General features: G+C 49.7%; 1 protein-coding gene across 1 annotated transcript in view; it reads left to right on the forward strand.

Annotated features, from left to right (window-relative positions):
* Window positions 1-6: 6 nt before the first annotated feature.
* Window positions 7-20,085, forward strand: part of FAM78B (family with sequence similarity 78 member B) — a 99,047-nt gene continuing 78,968 nt past the window's right edge. Inside the window, exon 1 of the mRNA XM_024763636.1 lies at window positions 7-279. Coding sequence (XP_024619404.1) covers window positions 17-279 — 263 coding nt within the window. The 5' untranslated portion in view covers window positions 7-16. The remainder of the gene's footprint in view (window positions 280-20,085) is intronic.

Here is a 20,085-nt window from a genome sequence, read left to right on the forward strand (position 1 = left end):
GGCGCCGGGCGGCAGGATGGGCTGTATCCAAAGCATTACCTGCAAGGCGCGGATCCGGCGCGAGAACATTGTGGTGTACGATGTGTGCGCCACCATCGACCAGTGCCCCACGCGCATCGAGGAGACCTCGCCCATCGTCCTGCGCTACAAGACCCCCTACTTCAAAGCTTCGGCCCGCGTGGTCATGCCCCCCATCCCCCGCCACGAGACCTGGGTGGTGGGCTGGATCCAGGCGTGCAACCAGATGGAGTTCTTCAACACCTACAGCGACCTGGGCATGTAAGCGACCGGCCGCGCGGAGTCGGAGCGGGGTCCCTGGCCCCGGTCTCTTCTGATCCCGACCCTCCTCCCCAGCTCCTTCTTACTGCTCTCCCCATCCTCTTTCTAAACCTTCCTCCCGCCTCCTCTTCCATCTCCCTCCTCCCTACGCTTTTGTTTCAGTGACAGGGCGGGTGTGTGTAGGGAGGCTCCTCGCGAAGGCATTTTCTCGTGGTTTGCTTCTGACTCCCCATGAGCGCGAGAACGGTGCGATAAGGAGGGTTCGAGAGACGGAGGTGGGGGTGGCTGGCTAGTGCCCTGGGAGTTTCGGGGCGCCGCCTGTGCTTTGTGGGGATTCCTGGGAAGAGTTTGAGGGGGATCTGTAGAGAGGAGTGTAGTGGAGTGCCGGGGGCGCGTGGGCTGTGCCGCGCGTCCTTTGGAGAAACCCGAGCGGGCTTGGAGGAGAAGGTCCCGGGTGTCCCAGCTGGACTTGGTGGTTCTGCCCTTGTTCCCTCGACTGTTGACTTCGAGCCCTTGTCCCCCGGGCCGGGAAGACTGGAGGCATTTGCATCCGGAACCGCAAACCCTGGAGAGCCGCTTTTCTGGCTCGGCTCCCTCTGGACGAGTACTGGGGTTGGTGGGAACTGGAAGGCACCGGGAGCGTCCCGGTGGAGCAGGGCTGATGGCCTTGTGCGAGCAGCCTCTGGCTGGCGTGGTGCGGTGTGTGTCTTATGCTCAAGGAAAGTATGGGTCTCTTGTCGGTCTAAAGTCTTTATTTACTCCAAAACTTTACTGATTGCGACGCTGGAAGTGGTTCCCCAGCGCCCACCGCCGAATTCTGTTGGCGATCTGGGAGCTCTCCAACTTCTTTCAGCAGCGCCGCTCGGTGCGCGCCGGGCTCGGCGGCTGCGGTGGAGACCCGAGATCGCGGCGACTCCTCTGCCGCCAGGGGCCGACAGCCTGCCCCGGAACCGCAGGCTGCTGACAGTCGCGTCCAGGACTTCTTTATTTACTAAATTTGCATGACTCCCCGCCAGCCTCCTTTCAGAAGTAGACTATGGGCAGTTGGCAACTACAATGACTAAAAAAGGTTTGGGGCCTGCGTTCTACCTGCTGTTACAATGTAGGTCTAGAGCACCCTAATTAGCTTGCAGCCTGTAGGGAAACCCTTTTCTAGAAAGGCAGCCTCATTTCATTATTAATCTAAAACTCTAGAGTTCCCAAGGTTCATCTTTTGAATATGGATATAAGGTGGGAGAGTTTCCATTTTAAAAGGTCAAACTATCTCTTTAACAGCAGTTTGGAGGCTTTTTATTGCACTCTGAGAGCATGTAAGTTAACACTAGTCGTAGGTGCTAAAAGGAATTTTGACAGGTCGCTTTGTTTCTCCCCCCTCCCATTCCCACCCCAAAGAGTTTGAACTTTTCTCTTTAACCATAGAAGCTAAATGCTGGAGAAAGTTCCTTCCTAGGGAAGATGTGTGACAGCCCAGTTTCCTCTGTGCCTCTGCACATAGAGTGTTCTTGTCTTTCTGTATGGCAGCTGGATATGAGAAATGGGGGACATACTATTTGGGGTGAATCAGGCCATTTAAAAACAGACACACCCTCAAAAGAATGATCATATCTGAACACATGTGTCTTTTAAAAGTTTTTTTTAAGAAACTTATTATTTCCAGCCAAATCAGAGAAAGCCCCAGACAGGGCAAGAGCACCCTTCCTTTTGTCCTGTTGACCTGGCCCTAGTGGCAGTGTGCAGCCTTGCTGGGGGGCTGTAATTGCAGCCTGGGGCCCCTCTGGAGGAGGCTAGGAGGTACTGAGCCTAAACAGCCTTACTTTTCCCAAGATGGTACAGCCAAGGGTCTCTGTTGCCTCACATCTCTTGTAAATTAGTAAGCGGAAAGCAAATAAATCATTCTTTTCATAAAAGAAAATATATTCTACCTCAGGAGAAGCCGAGGTGAGGTATAAACAGACATGGTAGTTGAACTTCCTTGACTATGAGAGGCTATGCCCTCATGGGAACCTGCTTCAATGGGCATGAGTCGGTGCCCACCCAGAGGGACACATCTTCCCTGACCCGTCCTTGCTGAATTCTTGCCTTTGGGATTTGGGAAAAAAGTTTTGCCTTTAAACTACCACTTTTCAGTATTTTAAGATTCTTGGTTTTCCTGTTGTTGATGCCAGGGAGCAAAAATAGTCCCCAAGAAATCACAAAGCATATTATTTTAGAAATGGGTCAAGGGTCTACCTGTCTCTTCATGGCTACAATAATTGCTATGTGTCTGAGGCCACTTTGGAGCCCAGATCTGATTGAACCAATTTCCACAAAATGTTTCTGCCCCGAAAACTTCGTCAGTGTAAACTTTTTGATGGAAACTCATATTGCATGAAAGTCATTGAAGTCTATTAGTTATTATGTCCACTTTAGCCAGTACCTTGAGTGGAAAAAACACTGCAGGCTGAATTTTCACCCCTGTGCAATGCTCTTGTTACGTGAAGCATGACACGATGAGAGAGTGTAAGTTAGAAAGCTACCTTTTCAACATTTAAAAGGGACTATGCCAGAGGAAACGCGCAACTTAAAATGCCAAGAAACTTCTATCTGTAGGTTTAAAAGAAAACACGAGCTTTTGTGGTTCAAATTCGCAACATTTCCAAAACAGAGTAGGCTTCTACAGGAGCATTTGAAATAGTTGATGGTCAGGATGGCCGGAGCTTAATTTGAACTTGAACTCAAATGACTTGGAACTTCTTCCAGTGATTATACAGGAAGCAGGCTATGAATGCTTGTGGTACCCACTTATTTCTCATTTGGCCCTGATGAGCCCTGGTCATGCAGCCCTGCTGAGACCACTGCAAGGCTTCATCCTTCAGGGAGAAAGGGCTACTGTATTTTCTCAATCAACCCATCAATAAACAAACATTTACCAAGCGCCTCTGATGTACCAGCGCCAGCAAAGAAAACAAAGGAATAAGCACGCAGCGTCACTGATCCTCAGTGTAGGAGGTAGGGGCACACGCAGAAAAAGCCAATGCTCCCAAACAGTGTAGGAGAAAGGCCAGAGAGAGGGGCAGGGGACCAGGCCGGGTTTTCTAGATGTGTAAGGACTCAAGCTGAATGTGAGAGGTGGATAAGATTCAGTGAGGCAAGGAGGAGGGACTAGTTAGTTCTAAAGGGGAAAAACAAAGGTATGGAGGTAGGGAAATACAAGGTGTCTTAAGGGGGCATGCGTAGGTAGTAATGGAGCTTTCAAGGGGAAGAACAGCGGGAGATGAGGTCGGAAAGGGTCTGCTGGGGAAGGCCTAGGACAATATGATCTGGAAAAGAGAAGGTTCAGGTCAGGTCTTCTTAACCAGAAGAGTATAAGGAGGCCCTTCATACCTTCTCCATGCCTCTTGGGCGTACAAGAGCTTCTCAGTAGAGGCATGAGACCTTTATGATGGAACAGTTTCTTTTTTTAATTTACTTTATTGAAGTATAGTTGATTTACAATGTTGTGTTAATTTCTGCTGTACAGCAAAGTGATTCACTTATACATATGTATGCATTCTTTTTCATATTCTTTCCTATTATGGTTTATCACAGGATATTGAATAGAGTTCCCTGTGCTATACAGTAAGACTTGTTTATCCATTCTATATGTAATACTTTGCATCTGCTAATCTCAGACTCCCAATCCATCCCTCCCCCGCCCCACTATGGAACAGTTTTGCACGCTAGAGTACAATACCCGAGAACAAAGAGTGGGGTTCACGTGCCAAGGATGAAGGTGAAACTCAGGTCAAGGGGAGAGCCAGCAATGGCTGTCTGGAGGCCCTTCCCACTCCCTTTGAGCCCATGTGCGTTGTCTTCTAGAGCCGTAGGGAAGTCTCTGGTCAGCTTAGAGCTGATGGTGTGGGATTTGGAGAACCTTGTCCTGGGTGAAGCTTGAGAAGGTCAGAGCTTACTCCTCTCAGGAGACAGCTCCTGCCTGCGTCTCTACTCCTCCTTCAGAGCCGAGACTGTTGAGGCTTCGACTATACCCACCCACCTCTGTTGACTGTTCAGTTCAATCCAAGCTGGTTTCTATCTGTTCCAGATTTGTTCTTGCTCAGTTCGTCTGGGCTTTTCCATGTTGCCAGATCCAGCAGGCACTTTGAGACGCACCCACCTTTTCATCAATATTCCACATAGTTGACAGCTTCCTGTGTCTTGACTCCTTCCGTTATTTAGCTTTCATGCTGTCTTTCTGGCTGTTCCTCTATCTGACCTCCTAGTACAGTTCATCAGGACATTTCTCCTTCCATACTGGATGGATGGTAATTTCATCTATCCCAATAGCAGCAGATGGTCTCTGTGATACACAGTCACCTGCAGTGTAGGTGTGTGTGCCTACATACAACTCCTGCTTGGCTGTCTGAAAGACATCTTGAACTTAATGTATCCAAACCTGCACTCTTGATCTCTGCTGTAGCTCCCACCCGAAAGCTGCGCCTCCACCATTCTTTCCCATCTTAATAAATAACACCTCCAGTCCCTGGATTGCTCCACTGAAAATCTGAGTGTCACTCTGGATCCTTCCCCAGACATCCAGTCCATCATCAAGTCCTGCTGATCCCATCTCAGGATAGCTCTCCTCCAGCCACCATGTCCACCCCTTCCATCTTAGTACATGTCCCCATCACCTATCATTTGCTCCGACGGAGGACTTCTGACCAAACCTGCCACCTCCGTTCTTGCCCTCCCTCTGGTCTATCCCCCATACGATAGCCAGAGTGATACTTTAAAAACATAAATGCTGTCACTTTCCTGCTTAAACCCTTTAATGACTTTCCATTGCAATCAAGATAAAACTTGAAAGTCTCTTCCCACTCTTTGGATTTCTGTTCTTAAGCCCCATCAGCTGTTTTGCCATTTCTTCAAAGGAACCAGCTCCAGCCCAGTTCAGAACTTTTCCACGTGCTGCTCTCTGTCTGAAGGGCTCTTCTCTCCCACCGTTGTCTAGCAAATGCCTACTCCCCATTCAGGTCTCAAGTGTTACCTGCTCAGAGAGGCAACCCTGAGTTCATGGTTTAAATTAGGCTTCTCCTGTTCTCTTGAGGAATACACTATTCTTTCAGTTGTTACAGTTAGTAAGCAAGTAATTATATGTTTATTTAACATCTGACTTACCTACAAGAATATAAGCCCCATTGAAGCAGGTATTATATCCATTTTATTCTCTGTGAACAGTGCTTGACCCATAGCAGATGTTCCATAAACATTTGATAAAAATAAATAAAGGATCGTTTCTCAGCCTTTTGGCTAAGATCAAGTGTAAAATAAATAAAGGAGCCATTTTTTTGACCTCAAATAGTCTGTGTACTCTTCAACAAATCATGCCTCTGCAGAATTAGCTTTTCATATAAAACCTACGGCAACCCCACAAAGCTGTCCAACTCTTGACATTCCAGCAGTCACTTAGCACATACGGTTTAACTCCTCTGTGCTTCTGTGTCATTTTGACCTGCGTCGTCCCACCAGATCCGCTACTCCTCAGCCCAGGGCTCGTGTCTGTCACTTCTGTCGCCCTGAGGTGTTCTGAACACCACGAGTGAGGTTCAGCAAACACTGAAGCCTCACTGTTACGTCACCTACTACAAAGTGGCATTCACTGTCTGCCCAAGGAGATGGGACATAGAAACCTTGTCGTAGCACAGTTCCACCTGCATCATTAACTCGCGGCCTGAACCCCAGGACTTCTGGAGGTGATGGCCCTAGCAATCACTTAAACACCTTGCCTGGTAGGGTCATTGCCCCCAAAGTGAACACCTCCCACCTTGTTCACGGCCGCATGTGCGGCACGGCTGTGAGTGTGGCTCTCAGCGGTCATAGAGATGCCTCCTTCGGGCATTTTCCTCTTGAGGGCCAGCTCAGCTCATCTGTCCAGGGAGCCTGATGAGTCTCCAGGTACATTGTCCTACCAGGTCCAATTCGCCTCAGCACAGGGCTCACATCTGTTACTTCCTCTGTCTCCCTGCGGAGACTTGCATCAACACCCATCCCCCATTCCCATTACACCCCCCCCCCAAGTCAGGGGCCTCGTGATCTGGAAGTAGCGAGAGCTGCTTCTTATCAGAAACGATGGGGACCCTCAGTCCCAGAGCATCAGATGGGAAAGCAGGATCCAATTCCGTTATTAAAGTACTGAGTGCCCTTGAAGGGAGGCAGCCTGACCCTTTGCCTCTAATCTTCTCCATCTCCGCAAAAGAGGAGCAGCAGAGGATTAGCTGGTCTTATCAGGAAGCATTAAGCTCTGTGGAAATAAAGCACAACTCTGGAGCCGGAGGGGAGGTGTAGGAGGAACAGGGGAGGAAACACATGATTCAGAAAAGAGAAGGGGAGAAATAAATGGGAGTTAACAACGAGTTGTGGCTTGTGTAGCCTGGGATGCTGAAATACAGCTGCACGGGATGGAGGAAGCAGGGACGGGTGAGCTGGGAGGTGTTGGACTGCAAGATGTCAGCGACCTTCCACATGACAGCAGAGGCGAACGCTGTTTGCGGGGTTAGGTCCGCAGATGCTTCGTGTTCCAGGTTAAAGAAGGCTGGCGATTGTGTAAGGAGATGCAGAATCTGGTGTAAGATGCAAGATCCCGAATATCCCCTTTCCCTCTGATTTGTGTAGCGCTCTGATCTTGTCTGACCCTCCCTATTAATGACCCTGGGAGCTAGAAGCTACTATTACACCTGATGAGGAAACTAAGGCTCACGGGGGGTCAGATGAGAGCATACGTCTAGTAAGTGGCTGAGCTGAATCTTTGTGAGAGTGTGGAGCCAGGAGGGCAAGGGACCAGGTCCATCCACTGCTGAGAAGCTCATTCCCTGGGAGCAGGGGGAGGAGGCCTTCTCAGCTCTCAGGGACCCCAAGCTGGCCAGTCTGGACTGCAGGTTTTAGCCCCACGCTGTCTTCTTCAGAATCTTCCCCGGGGATCACATGTCAGCTCAGATGGACAGCCCTGGACCCCAGCAGACAGTCACCCAGACCACTTAGTTACTGGACTTGTGAGTCTGTTCATCCCTCAAACTCTCCAGACAATTGCTGTTTGGACAGATGATTAGGAAGAAAAAGAGGACCCCCTTCTGGTGGTGGGAAGGACCCCTGGCTCTACCATCAGCTCATGGGACATTCCGTCGGCTCCCAGGAATTCTTATACTATTATACCTTTTCCAAGGCCCCCTCAGGCCAGTGTGTTAGCTGTGTGGACCCTGCTCCCTCAGTGGCCCTGATACAAGCCGGTTGGAACTGTTCACTGTGCCAGTTGAAGGTATAGCAGCTGGCTCCCCAGCACAGGGATTCGAGTCAGAAAACCTGGGTTCGATTTTCAGCCGTGTGACCTTTGGCAGGTTCCTTAACAATCCAGTGTCTAGTTTGTATGCATGTAAATCGACAATGAAAAGATCTGTCTTGTCTCCTTGGCCCGGGGTCAGGAATCAAGTGAGATGAAAAGTGTGAAAGAACTCTCCAAACTGTAGTGTATCGTGCACATGTTGCTTTTTTATCATTTTAGAGTGTGGCTGTTATTATTACTAGAGGGTGACTCTGGATCAGCCTCAAGGAACAGGGAGGTTGTGGCCCTGGGGCTTCCCCTGGCAGAGAGAAGCATTCACAGTCTGGAGAGGGGTCCCTCATGCATCAGCCACTGCTCTCCCACAGCCCCACTCAGAGCCAGAGGGGAGGAGGGAGACTCGTTTTTGTAAACCCTTCAGAGCCAGGGCTGTTTTCCATTCATACTCAGCGGAGGGTGGTAGCTACTACCTCTTGTCCCACCCAGAGGTCGCCCTTCCAGATCTGCCCCGAGCTGTGGGCTCTGAGCAGCATGCAGGACCCTGGCCACTCCCAGTCCCTGGTACACTGCCTGCAACTCACCCATGTCCACATGGGGACTGCCTGCCCCGCCCCCAGGTCCTCCTGAGGTGTATCAGTCAGGCCGCAGATGAGAAGCCAGGGGCTCGGGGCTGGGGTGATACTAGAGCATGTAAACCATGCTGTCCAGGCTCAGGAAGGTCTGCAGTTTCCAGCCTGGGTGGACGATGAGACCCACACGTGAAATAATTTGTGTCCGAAACGATTTCTAATATATTCTTTCCAATATGTCTTTAGTATATCTTTAACATATACTTCCATGATTTTGTTTCCTTATAAGAAGAAACCATGAAGAAAGAAACCCTTTATAAGGGGACCTCACATAATCCCAAAACAATCATGAAACCTATTTAGGGTAAACATTTTTCCCATTTTAGATAAGCAAGCTGATTAGATAAGTAATGTGCTCAAGGTCACGCGGGCAGGTGCTGGTAGAATCAGGGCTCCCAGCTTCTGCCCTAGTGCCCTCCCGAGCCAAGTGCATGGTCGGCACCAACCCGGGAAAGGAGGCGGGGATGCGAGAGGTCATCCTCAGAGAGTCACGTGCTCAGAGCCATTGAGCACCCCAGGGTCAGTCGGCATATGGGCACTTTGGGGGGGCATCATTTATGGCCTCTGAAGACAAGAGAAGGTAGATAGAAACATCTACATATGTTCAACAGAAGCAAAGAGAAATTTTCAGGGTGTCTGATTAAGACAAAATAAATAAGGCCATGTGCCACGTGATGGCACCTTGGTGGCTGGCTTCCTCTCTTGAGACCTGACCTTTCCAAGCTGGCGTGTGGGCTGTGTCAGGCCGGGGTGCTCAGAGGCTGTCAGAGGTCTGGCTAATGGGAAGCAATAAATCAGCACCCTCAGTCAGCAAGCTCTGCAGCATCCTGAGGGGGCATGCAGGCCAAGGAGGTCGTGGCTTGAGGGCATGAGTGGTGACAGGGACAGCCTTTGGCAAGCCTGGGAACTGCCAGAAACAGACAAATGAGATGTTCCTTGGCCCTAGGCATGGGCGGGAGGAAGGGTTCAGGAGCTGGTATGTGTAGGGAGGGAGAGGCTTGAAAGGGAACAGGATGTGGCCTTCTCATTCTTCCCCCTCCCAAGAGCCACGAGCTGAGCCTCCATTCCAAACTGGCAGCCTCCATGGCTAAGCCTGGGGAACTCGCTTCGAGATCAGGTTTTAAGCGACTCAAATATTTGAGACTCCGTTTCAAACTTCCATAAATAGACTTCACCTTGTTTAAGGAAGGAGAAGAGATTTGTGCCAAAAAACTAAACCCAAACTCCTGTTGAAGATTTCTTCTTGGCCTTCAGAGCCAGGGAGTCTGTCTTGCTGGTACGTGTGTACACTTTAAGGAGTGGGCAGGTATCTGCTTATTGTCTGTCTCCCCACGAGGCCATGAACAACATACTCAACTTGATGATCAACTTAACGTTGAACACTTATCCAGTGCCAAATGCTTTGTATGCACTGACTAAGAGACAGGTGCCATGCTTTCCCCATATTAGAGATGATGAAACAGGCCCGGAGAGGGTAGGTAACTTGCCCAGCATTACCCAGCTCATAAGTGACAGAGCCAGGATCAGAAACCAGAATTCCAGTGATTCCTTATGATGTTTCACTGCCACATTAAGAACGAATGATTGCACGATAGAGTGAATGAATGAGCAAATGGATGAGCAGGGAGCATTCAGGATATTTCCTGAGTGCTTGCTTTTGTCCTTGCTGTGGGGACCTGGGGAACAAAGGGTTGAAATCACTTTGGAAACAACCAGCCTCCTCACCTCCCAGCTGGTTTGCTCAGCTGGTCAGGGCATGTTAATGAGATCGGGGTCTCGGGGTCAGACCCAGGAGGCCATCCCAGCACCCAGGTCAGCACTCTGCCCTTCCAGCTGCCTTGCACATGACCGCTTCCAGCTCCCAGTCATAGCAGAGTCTAGATTACAGGGCAGAGAAACAGCCGGGAAAATGCCAGTGGTGGGTCAACAGAGTCCTCCTTGACTTGGGGGTGTCAGGGCCCTGTGGGCAATCGTCTGGCCCAGCTGCCCAGTTTACAGATGGGGACACTGAAGCCCAGAGAGGACACTGAACTCCAGCGAGGGAGTGCTGGAACTGGGCCTCAGACCCAGGTCCCTCCGACTTCACAGCCAACGTTCCTCACCACCGGGCCACACCAGGCCTGAGGGGGAGCAGGTTGCTCACTCCGTGGGTCAAGGCTGGGGGCACCCCTGGTCTGTAAAGCAGTCATCAGGGGTCACCACCACCTGTTTTTCCACACACCCTCCGCCCCCCGTTTGCTGAGGGGCCGAGTCTGTGGGCAGAGATGGCCACGGGCCCAAGGGAGGAAGCAACACAGCCCTGGGCCGCACAGAGAGGAACTCAGATGGGCCCAGGGGATGTCTACACAGTTGCCAGGAGCAGAGAAACCAGCCTTTTCCCAGTGTCCATAGGCGGTGATTAGCAAGCCAGAAAACAGAGGGGCTCCCCAGAGACGCCCATCACAGATGGCAGGAAATGGGAGGGCTTGGCAGCCCAGGGGAGGAGGGGTGTATGGAAAAATTGGAAACTGAGATTCAGCGTGGATGCCCAACAACCCAGAAACCCTTTTCTCCACCCCTCAACACCACCACCCCCGCCCAGGCCAGGTGCTGATGCCATCCCTGGGCCCCTGGGCCCTGCCCACAGACAGGCAGGATAGCTCCATGGCCCCTGGCAGCTCCAGAAGAAACGGGATCCAAGTGGTATCAGAGATGACAGATTGTGAGGGGGCCAGGGCCCTCCCCTGACAGCAGGGCTCAGCTGGGCGGCCCCTGTGGAGCAGAGCAGATGGGGGAGTCTGAGAGGGAGATCCTAGCAGCCTGGAGACTCTGTTTCTGTTGTGGCTTTTAGTTGGGTTTTCTCCATTTTCTTCCCCCCCTTTTATTTTTTGTGAACTCGATACATTTTAGCACAGGGACATGAGCCAATTGTCCTGTGTCTGCTTACTCTAAAGGAGGTGGGAGGTGGGGAAGGGCAGGAGCCAGCGGGTCGGGGCTACAATACAATCTGCTTTGCCCTTGTTGGGATCTGAAGGGGCCGAGTTTGTGCCTCCGAGCAGCCTGTCACCTCTGCCTGTCTGGCTGAACCCAGGATCTTTGCACCACTCCAGACTGCCTTTCACGAGGAAGACTCTGGAAATCCAGTGCGATGTCAGGGGGTCTGCCTTCCCCATACACGGTCCCGTTCCAGCTTTGGCCCTCCCTCTCAAAACTTGCACTTGGGACCTACCCCTGGCCCTCCCTGGAGGACTCCCTGGAGGAGGAGACACCTTTAGGTCTCCTGGCCTCCTTGGGACTCTCCCCATCGTCGCACCAACCTGGCTTGGCCTTGTCAAGTCCTGTAACTCTCAGGGCTCCCTGTACCTGTCTGATCAGCCCTGCTACCTGATTTTCCAGTATTTGAAGTATATGAAGTCTATTTTTCAGTATATGAAGGCTCTGCCTGCCTTCGTCCCTGTCCACCACTTGTGCTGTCTCTGCGTCCATCTCAGTGTCTCCCTGCTTGCTCTCTGACCCTCTGGTTTCCCTGCTCGGGCCAGGCACTCTTCAAGCTGCTGGGCCTCAGCTGGACGCCTGCCCCCCAGGCCCCCTGTCCTCCTGGGTCCTCCCTGTTGGGCTTACCCTCTCCCTCTGAGGGAGGAGACACAAATGCAGAGGGGGCTGCCGCCGGGTGAGCCCATGAGATCCTCTGTCCTCCTTGGACCTTCTGAGACTGCACTGGGCTTCCACTCTCATCTCATGAGTGGGGATGATCTTTATGAGGAAAATTTCTTGTGACTTAAAGGGGCAACTAAACTAAGTTTAGTTAGTTTAGATGGTTCCCCTAAGGTAACCATCTCCAGGCGGGTGGCCAAGCTGAGTGGCCCCAGCTGAGAGGCTTCTGAGACGCAAGGGAGGGTAGGAGCTGGGAATGCCAAATCGGCCCCTCTGTGGTCGAGGCAGGCATCTTCCTGCACTGGCCAGTGCCGGCTCCTCTCAGATGTCTCTGGACAGCTTGTCTTTTCGGGACCTGAATCCCACAGGGAATCCAGACCAGCTGGGTACCGGTGGGGTTGCTTAGTCACTGTTGAAAAGACTTTCAGAGATGGACCTGCTGCATGCTGATACCGAGAGTTGGACCTAGAGAAAGGCTGACGGAAAGGGGTCACGGTGCAGATGTAGTGCTGAGGGCCCGTTTCTCCCTCAGTAACCACCAGGCCTCAGCGCCGAATGGAAGGGGGGAATTTGTCCACATGAGGAAAGGTGCATTTGCCGACATGGGAAAGTTTTCATGGAAACCCTGTCTGTCGACCTTAGGATCTGTGCACCGTTACTTTTTTATGATGCGGCCAATGTCTTTCGCCAAATGGATGAATAGTGGTGTGGGTCCAGCACTGAAGCCGAGACACTCGGGACCGCCCCCATGGGGGACTGTTTGTGACCACTTAGAGTTTAAGACGGTTTCCTCTCCACTCACATGGGGCCACAGTTTCTGTGGCTTGTATCAGTGTCTTCAGACTCAGGATTGAGGAGTCATAGGCCCGGTACCCCACAATTGGACAAGCAACCACCATTGAGCCCAGAAGAGTAGGGATGCTTCTAGGTCAGAACACAGGCATGTTTAGGTGGTTATTCTAAGAAGGAAATCCCCTACTTGGATGCCGAGAGGGTTTTTTTCCAAGATTTCCCCTCAGCATCTGGTGCTTCCTGGAATGTCTGGGCACCAGGATTGGGATCTAGAATTGCACGCTAGTGTTGATGACTTTCCACGAAAAGGAAAAGCATCTTGGAGTGTTGTCATGCCATTTTGAAAGAACAAAGGCATTGAAAAAGTATTCTCTTAGAAACACCTCTGGTTAAATGGAAGCAGAGTAGCCAGAGAAAAAGAAGTGGGTGGAATGGTCAGGCTGTCTTCCCTGGGACAGGTCAAGGACTAAGTATATATCCAGAGTTCAAGAGTGCAGACCAATTTACATGGTAACAAGGAACTCCTGAGCTGTTATAACTCAACATGCAATCATTTCCAGTCTCAAGTGTTCATTTTCTTCGGATGCCATCCCCGTTTGTCAGCGGTGTGATATATGCATGACCCAGGACAGAACTGAGATGGGTCTCCCTGGGGGAAATCACTTTCCACGTGAGTTCAAAATCCCCGTTCCGGGTCACTCCATCCAACTTCTGAACATTTCTGATTGGCTTCTATGTATGCTTTAAATGAATGTGTTTTCACTATTTCTTATGTCCGTAAGCTCAAGTTTGTGAGCTGTGTTATACAAGTATTCTATATTCTTGCCAAGTTTTATCTGCTTGATCTATCAATTACTGAGAAAGTCTGTTGAAATGTCTCCCTCTTGCTTGTGGGTTCATGACCCTTCCTGCAGGGCTGTCCACTGTTTCTTTGTACGTTTTGAGGCGGAGCCTGTTTACCTCTTTGGTTTTCAGTTTCCTCTTCATTTCTGAGCCCTGGGGGTTATTTTGCAAGCTCAACTGTGGATTCAGTAAGAAATTTGTAATGGAGGGTTTTTCAAGATATTTAGTCTGCCACATTATGATTTGCTTACTAGATCCTTCTGTCCCTCAACCATAGACAAAGCTTTCAGTGGCTACTTTTTCTGGTTTGAATGAATGTCTTTCAAAGCAAGTTGTCTGCCTAGGCAAGGCGCGTTGATAAAAAGAGCTGAGGTTTCTTAGCACTTGGACGCTGGGGATGAGAAGGAGAGCCAAGGCACTGTGGGGATCTTGGGTCCACAGCTAAGGACGAGAGAGTCCGTCAGACCCCACCCCCGCCGGGCACTGGGCACGGCTGACGGGCGCAAACTGCTCTCTCCGCGGACCCAGTGTCTCTGCGGTGTGGTAAGCGACTGCTGAATGACTACTGCATTTGCCACCCATCTGTACACACTTCAGGACCCTGAGTTGGCCTTGACAAGCTAGAACGTTCTGCTGGAAAAGAAGCTGCTTTCCTGAAGAGCCTCAGGACCCCGCTCGAGCACAGCCAGCCTCGGTGTCTCTCTGCAGCATCAGAGGCTCGAGCTGGCTCCAGGATTTCACGCTCTTCCTCCTTGGGCCTTACCCCCGGGGCTCATTTTGCACTGGCACTTGGCTCCTGGCAGTTCGTGAGCTTGTTTTGCCTCCTTCTCTTCCAGATGGCTCTGAGAAGGACCAACGGGAGGCGGGAGGGTGGGAGGGAGGCGGGGTGTGCCTTCCAATAGCTGTCTGCTCTTCGGAAGGCATACCCGGGGACCCCTGAGAAGGCACACATGCCTTGGCACTCAGCAGGCTGATTCTCTCCGGAGGTGGGGGGATTCCCTGCATGGAGCTATTCCGGGCTGTGGAGATCTCAAGGTGGCTGGGACCACGTAAAGCTAGACTCCGATGACCAAAGACTAGGCTAGCACTTCAGCATTTACAAAAGTGCTTTCATGTATGTTGCTTCTGTTGAACTTCATGCTCACTCTTAGAGATGATATTATTGTCCACGTAACAAGGGGAAAAACCAAGGCTCCATAAGCTTAAGCGATTTGGCAGGTTAAGTGAGGAAGTGGCCACACTTGCCATCTGATTCCAAATTGATTGCTCCCTTTAGGTAGCTGATGCTGGAAAAAGAAAAAGCGATAGAACTTTGGAAGCTGAAAAGATGTTGGAATTCCCGGGTCTGACTCCTTTTTTTTTTTTTACAGGTTTAAAAAAAAAAAAAAAAAAAAAAAGATGGAGATGTTAAAAGAGGTAAAAGGAATTGTCCAAGGTCATACAAAGAGTTAAGTGTCAGACCAGTTGAGATCCTCGAAGGATTGCATTTATTTTAAAATTTTGTCTGTGTTTTTGATAGCAATTCAACTCAGTGAATTGAGTTTTTTAAATGAAATCTTGTCATTTCTCTGGGAAACACACTCCAAAATGGAACAACAGTCTACAGGAATGGCCTAGCCTAACAGGCAACTGTATTGGGAAGAAAGGGTCTGAACCACGATTGTCACCTGGGCCTCCTGACTCCAAGTGGTAGAATGAATTGTCTCGTCCCTCATGTCCATTTAGTACCCATTCAGAAATCTGAGCTGTGTCTTACCCACTTGACTGTCAGGGTAAGTCCTTTCCTAACCCAGATATCCATCATTGTTTCATCACCTAATAGGGACAAGACAAACATGAGATGCTACGTGTTTTACACAAATTATACCTCATTTAAAGTTCATTTAAATTCATCTTATCTCTATTTCACTCATAAAGAAACTGAGGCTTTTGAAAGATGGTGTAACAGTGCTAGAACCAGAATTTAACACCAGGTTCAAAGGACTCCAAATCTATGCCCTGACCACCATTACTAGTATATTATTGCTTCACCTAAAAGAGAAAAGTTAACTTCATATTCCAGGCAGGGCTTGAGAATGCTGGGAACAGCAAATAATTTGAACATCTGATAACAAAACTATTGCAAGCACTCTTACCAAACTGCACGCATATGAAAGGTATTTCAGGATTTATCTGTAAGCCAAAAAGACCACTGTTGAAAGAATAGTATCAAAGGTTTGAATTCTTTGTGTTACCAGCTCTCTAGACCCCTCACATCTTACCTTGTATTCATCTGGAGCTTCTACGTGGGTGGACCACAGAGTTAGAGAATCATTGTCATAGTTGGTGTTGTTAAAGATGAAGCGTTAGATTAATAGGAAGAGTGTGCCACAGTGGAGAAGGGCATGGCTTTCAGAGCCACTGGTCACTGAAAATCGCCCTTCATTCCTCTTTGACTGAAGGCAATGTAGTGTTAAAAAGCATGGACCTTGGGCTTCCCTGGTGGCGCAGTGGTTGAGAGTCCGCCTGCCGATGCAGGGGACGTGGGTTCGTGTCCCGGTCCGGGAGGATCCCATGTGCCACAGAGCAGCTGGGCCCGTGAGCCATGGCCGCTGAGCCTGCGCGTCTGGAGCCTGTGCTCCGCAACGGGAGAGGCCACAACAGTGAGAAGCCCGCGTACCGCAAAAAAAAAAAAAAAAAAAGCATGGACCTTGCAGTCTCTGCACATAGGTTCAAATCCTGTCTCCACCACTTACTTACCGTGTAACTTCAGGTAGCTTAACCTCTCTGTGCCTCTGCTTCCCCATTCATAAAAAGGGGTAATAATAGTTCCTACATCATAAAGTTGTTAGGAAGATGAAATGAGTTTATAAAGTGCTTAGTTATAGCACCTGAGGCGTTGCAGGCACTATGTTTTTGTTACTTTTTTTTTTAATGGGTGAACAAATAACTAGATGGACAAAAGTTTACTGACTACCTGGTATGTGCCAGGAACTGTGCTGGGAAGTGTTTCATAGTGGGGAAAAAAACCTGCTGTGGTTGTGTAAAAGCCCTTTATCCAGCTGGATCAGACAGCTGGTGTTTTGAGCACCTTGGTACTTGGCATTGCGCTGGGTCCAGCATAAGCTTCATGGTCAGGGACCTCACCCAGAGAAGGGAGAAGCCTATAGGTGCGTAAAGACCAGTTGACAACCGCCATTAAGTCGCCTTTTCATCCAGCCTTCTCCGGGCAGAATTGTGCCAGTTCCCTAAAGCATCCTTATTGGGTCTAACTTGCTCATCCCTGGACTCTGTTCTCAGATAAGATCTGGCCTGAGCGGGCAGCAGCCACGAGCGGACTTCCCCAGGCCTCCGGCTCACTGATTCCCATCTGGGTGTTATTTTGCCGGCATTGTACCTGCTTCTTATCTCTGGAACCACAGCGTTCCAGTAAGAGACGCCAGCTGTTACCTTCAGCAACCCCTAGGACTTTGCTGGCTGTCCTCACCTCACACACAGCCTTCCCCGTGTCCATTGCTGGCTTGCGAAGCTGCACTTGCTTCTTTCCTGACCACCTCTCTGCTTATCTCCCTCTAGATGTGATCTCGCTAAAACCCCAGACAGGTGAGAGCCAGACTCAGAGCTCAAAGCCCTGGAATAAAGTTATGAGCTCAGAATTTCTAGGAACACTGATGGCTTTGTGTGTGTGCTTGGTGGCAGGGGATGAAACCTGCAAAGAGGAACCGTAGGTCATTATCACAAAGTCGTAAACCGAGCCTGAGCACTGAATACTGGGGAAGGCTAAGGAGCTAATGCTTCTAGAAAAGGAAGCCCAGGAAAATTCCAGGCCCCACGAGCCGAAATGAAATGAACACCAATGCTCAGGAGGCTCTTTGCCTCTGCTGAGAGGTTGACGGAGATGTCCCCCGAGACTCGCTCCCCGCCGTTTGTCCACTTTGCCATCCTATTGGCCTTATGGCTTCTGAACGTGAGTGCCAGCTTAATGTGCCACCCCTGACCCAGTAATCAATAAGGTTAATTCAGAGGTCGAAAAAGTGACTCAGACAGGATCCTCATAAAACCCAATGCTTTGTGGTCCCAGATGCCATAAAACCCTGAATGAAGAAGGTGGAAATTGGCCCTTGAGGTCAAAAGCCTTGTCAACAAAATGGCAGTGGCAGTAACTATGAGACATTAGTCCATTGAACTGAAGGCCTAAAGCACTCCCCTGAATTGTCCTCAGGGAAGATTCTGGCCCTTCCAAGCCATGTCACTAATAACCATCCTTCATTTTGGTAATAAAAGCTTACAGAGTGCTTTGGCTCATAACATTTGTTTCGCTTCTCAGAGTAACTATGAGACTAAAGGTAGAAAAGGTATCATTTCTCTTGCAAGTGAAGAAACAAAGACTCAGAAGTGGTATGAGTTGTCCAAGGCCAGAAAGGTGCAGACATAGGCTAACAGAGTGTCTTCTGACTCATTACGCACTGTTTGTCCACTTTACCATCCCACTGGCCACCTGGGTCCTGAATTTGGGCATCAGCTTAATGTGTAGCCAACCAGGAAAAAGAGTCAATCCCCATTCATTTGGAAAACTTGCATAGATGGGCCCCATCGGGTGCCACAAATGTGTCAGACTTGAGCTTGTCTTTGATCATATACAGACCCAAGACTGGACGTTCTGCTGACTTTTGCTAAGATAATGCTTTGTGGCCTCTCTTAAACTCATGAAGCAGCTGGAAGGGAATTGGGGGAAACATCTGACTCTTCCTTCACACAGCGCAGAGCAGGTGAACGTCCTGTACCATGCAGGCCCTTCCACACACCCCCTTTGCCTACTGAGAAGCCCTCTTTTCCTTTGAAAGCCCAGGCAAAGCGCTGATGCCAAGCTGGCATCTGGTACCAACCTGCAGGACGCCCTGGAAGGCAGGATGCCAGATATGTTCTGGAATGATATTTTTTTGCCATTCAGACAGGTTGGGCAGGTGGAAAATCATCCAGAATGTAAAATCTTGCCTCAGTTCCATGTCCAGGAGGCACCTCTGACTTGGAGAGACGAACATGATAGAAACAACCTTGATGGAAGAGATGAGAGTCTGAGGCAGGGATGGTGATGACTGCAGTCCTTGGCATCCTGGGGATGTCAGACAAGGGTTCGGCTTTTTTTGTCCCAGGGCCATTGGAGGGACACATCCTTCACTTTGACTAGAATGGACTCAACATAACCTGAGGGCATCCTCCCACCTGTCTTCTCTGGCAAAGTTTGAGATCCAAGGAACTGGGGGCTGATGTGTACCTTTCAAATGATAGTCAAGCCTGGCAGGTGTTGAGTCCCCCTAACACCCACCCCATCTCTGGCTCTTTCAAAGAAACCCCAAACTTCTTCCTAGGCCGGGGATTGGAAGAGGGAGTTGCTTTTTTTATGGAAAGATGAATGAATTCCTAGGGGATCCTCTGGGTGAGGTACCATTGTGGAGAACAGAGAGAGTGTCTCCCTGGAAGGTCCCTCCTTCCCCTGTGGGCTCTATACCTTTGATGTGATTTTTCCCCTTTGCAGCAGCAGATTTTGCCCTGAGCAGAGTTAGTTTACACCTTGTTGCTGAAGGAAATAGCTGAGGTTTGAGAAATAAACAGCCACCCACTCCCTGTCTGTCAAGAGCCAGTACAGCATAAGATGAATGGGAGACCTCTCTCTGCTACCGTCTCCGCCCGCCCCGTTACTCTGTGCGTCTTCCCACCCCATCATGAGGACAGCCAGCCTCCCTCCCTGTCCCTGCCTCCCACCTTTCAGAACTGAGCTAATCCTTCAGGAAATATTTAATGTTCATATGCCTCCCTTGCATAGAAGCACTTTAAGGGTTCCTGTGATCCTGGATTTAAATCTGTCTCTTTCATTTCCTACAAATTTATTGCCATCTGTTGATTTCATTCCTGTGACACCCACATCAAGATCATTCATAAGGAGGATGAGACCCATTCCTAGACCCCCTCTTACACACAGCTCTTTCTTCCCATCCAAATGCCGGAGCATGCGTGGATCTGTGAAAACATATTCTCTCTCTCTCTCTCTCTCTCTCTCTCTCTCTCTCGCTCACACACATACACACACACACACACACACACACACACATGCATTTGACAGACTGCAGACTGTCAGGCAATTTTACATTTTGGTATTTATTTCCTGAATACTTAACAGTAGAGACCTGCCAATCCCTTTATTCCTTGGGAACCCTGGTTACTGGACCCACTGATTCAGATTCAGGATTTCACTGGTGACTTTTGTCAGCTGTTTTGGCTGCCTTATCGTTACTTACTCCTTGATAAAATCTCCTTTTTTATTTTCATCAAAGGTATGTTAGTAGGTCGTGTCTTATCTGTCCTCCAGGCCCTGTAGACATCTGTTCTTTCCCCATCCCTCCACCACCCGCACCCCTATGAGGTTTGTAGGATGCGGGTAAGGACTAAATGAGATGATCCATGCCAGCTGTTTAGCATGGGGCCTGGTTAAGGGCTCCATACATATTATTACTGTTGGTGTTTTGGTATCTGCCAGTCTTGTTGTTTAACATGACTTACTGAACTCATCTTTCTTGGATCTGTCTGCCCTCTTCTCTCCATCCCCACTCCTTTAGTGCAAGCCTCAGCTTCTCACCTGCCTTA

The sequence above is a fragment of the Neophocaena asiaeorientalis genome, unplaced genomic scaffold, assembly GCF_003031525.2.
Source record: "Neophocaena asiaeorientalis asiaeorientalis breed wild unplaced genomic scaffold, Neophocaena_asiaeorientalis_V1.1 scaffold912, whole genome shotgun sequence".
In the NCBI taxonomy this organism is placed as follows: domain Eukaryota; kingdom Metazoa; phylum Chordata; class Mammalia; order Artiodactyla; family Phocoenidae; genus Neophocaena; species Neophocaena asiaeorientalis.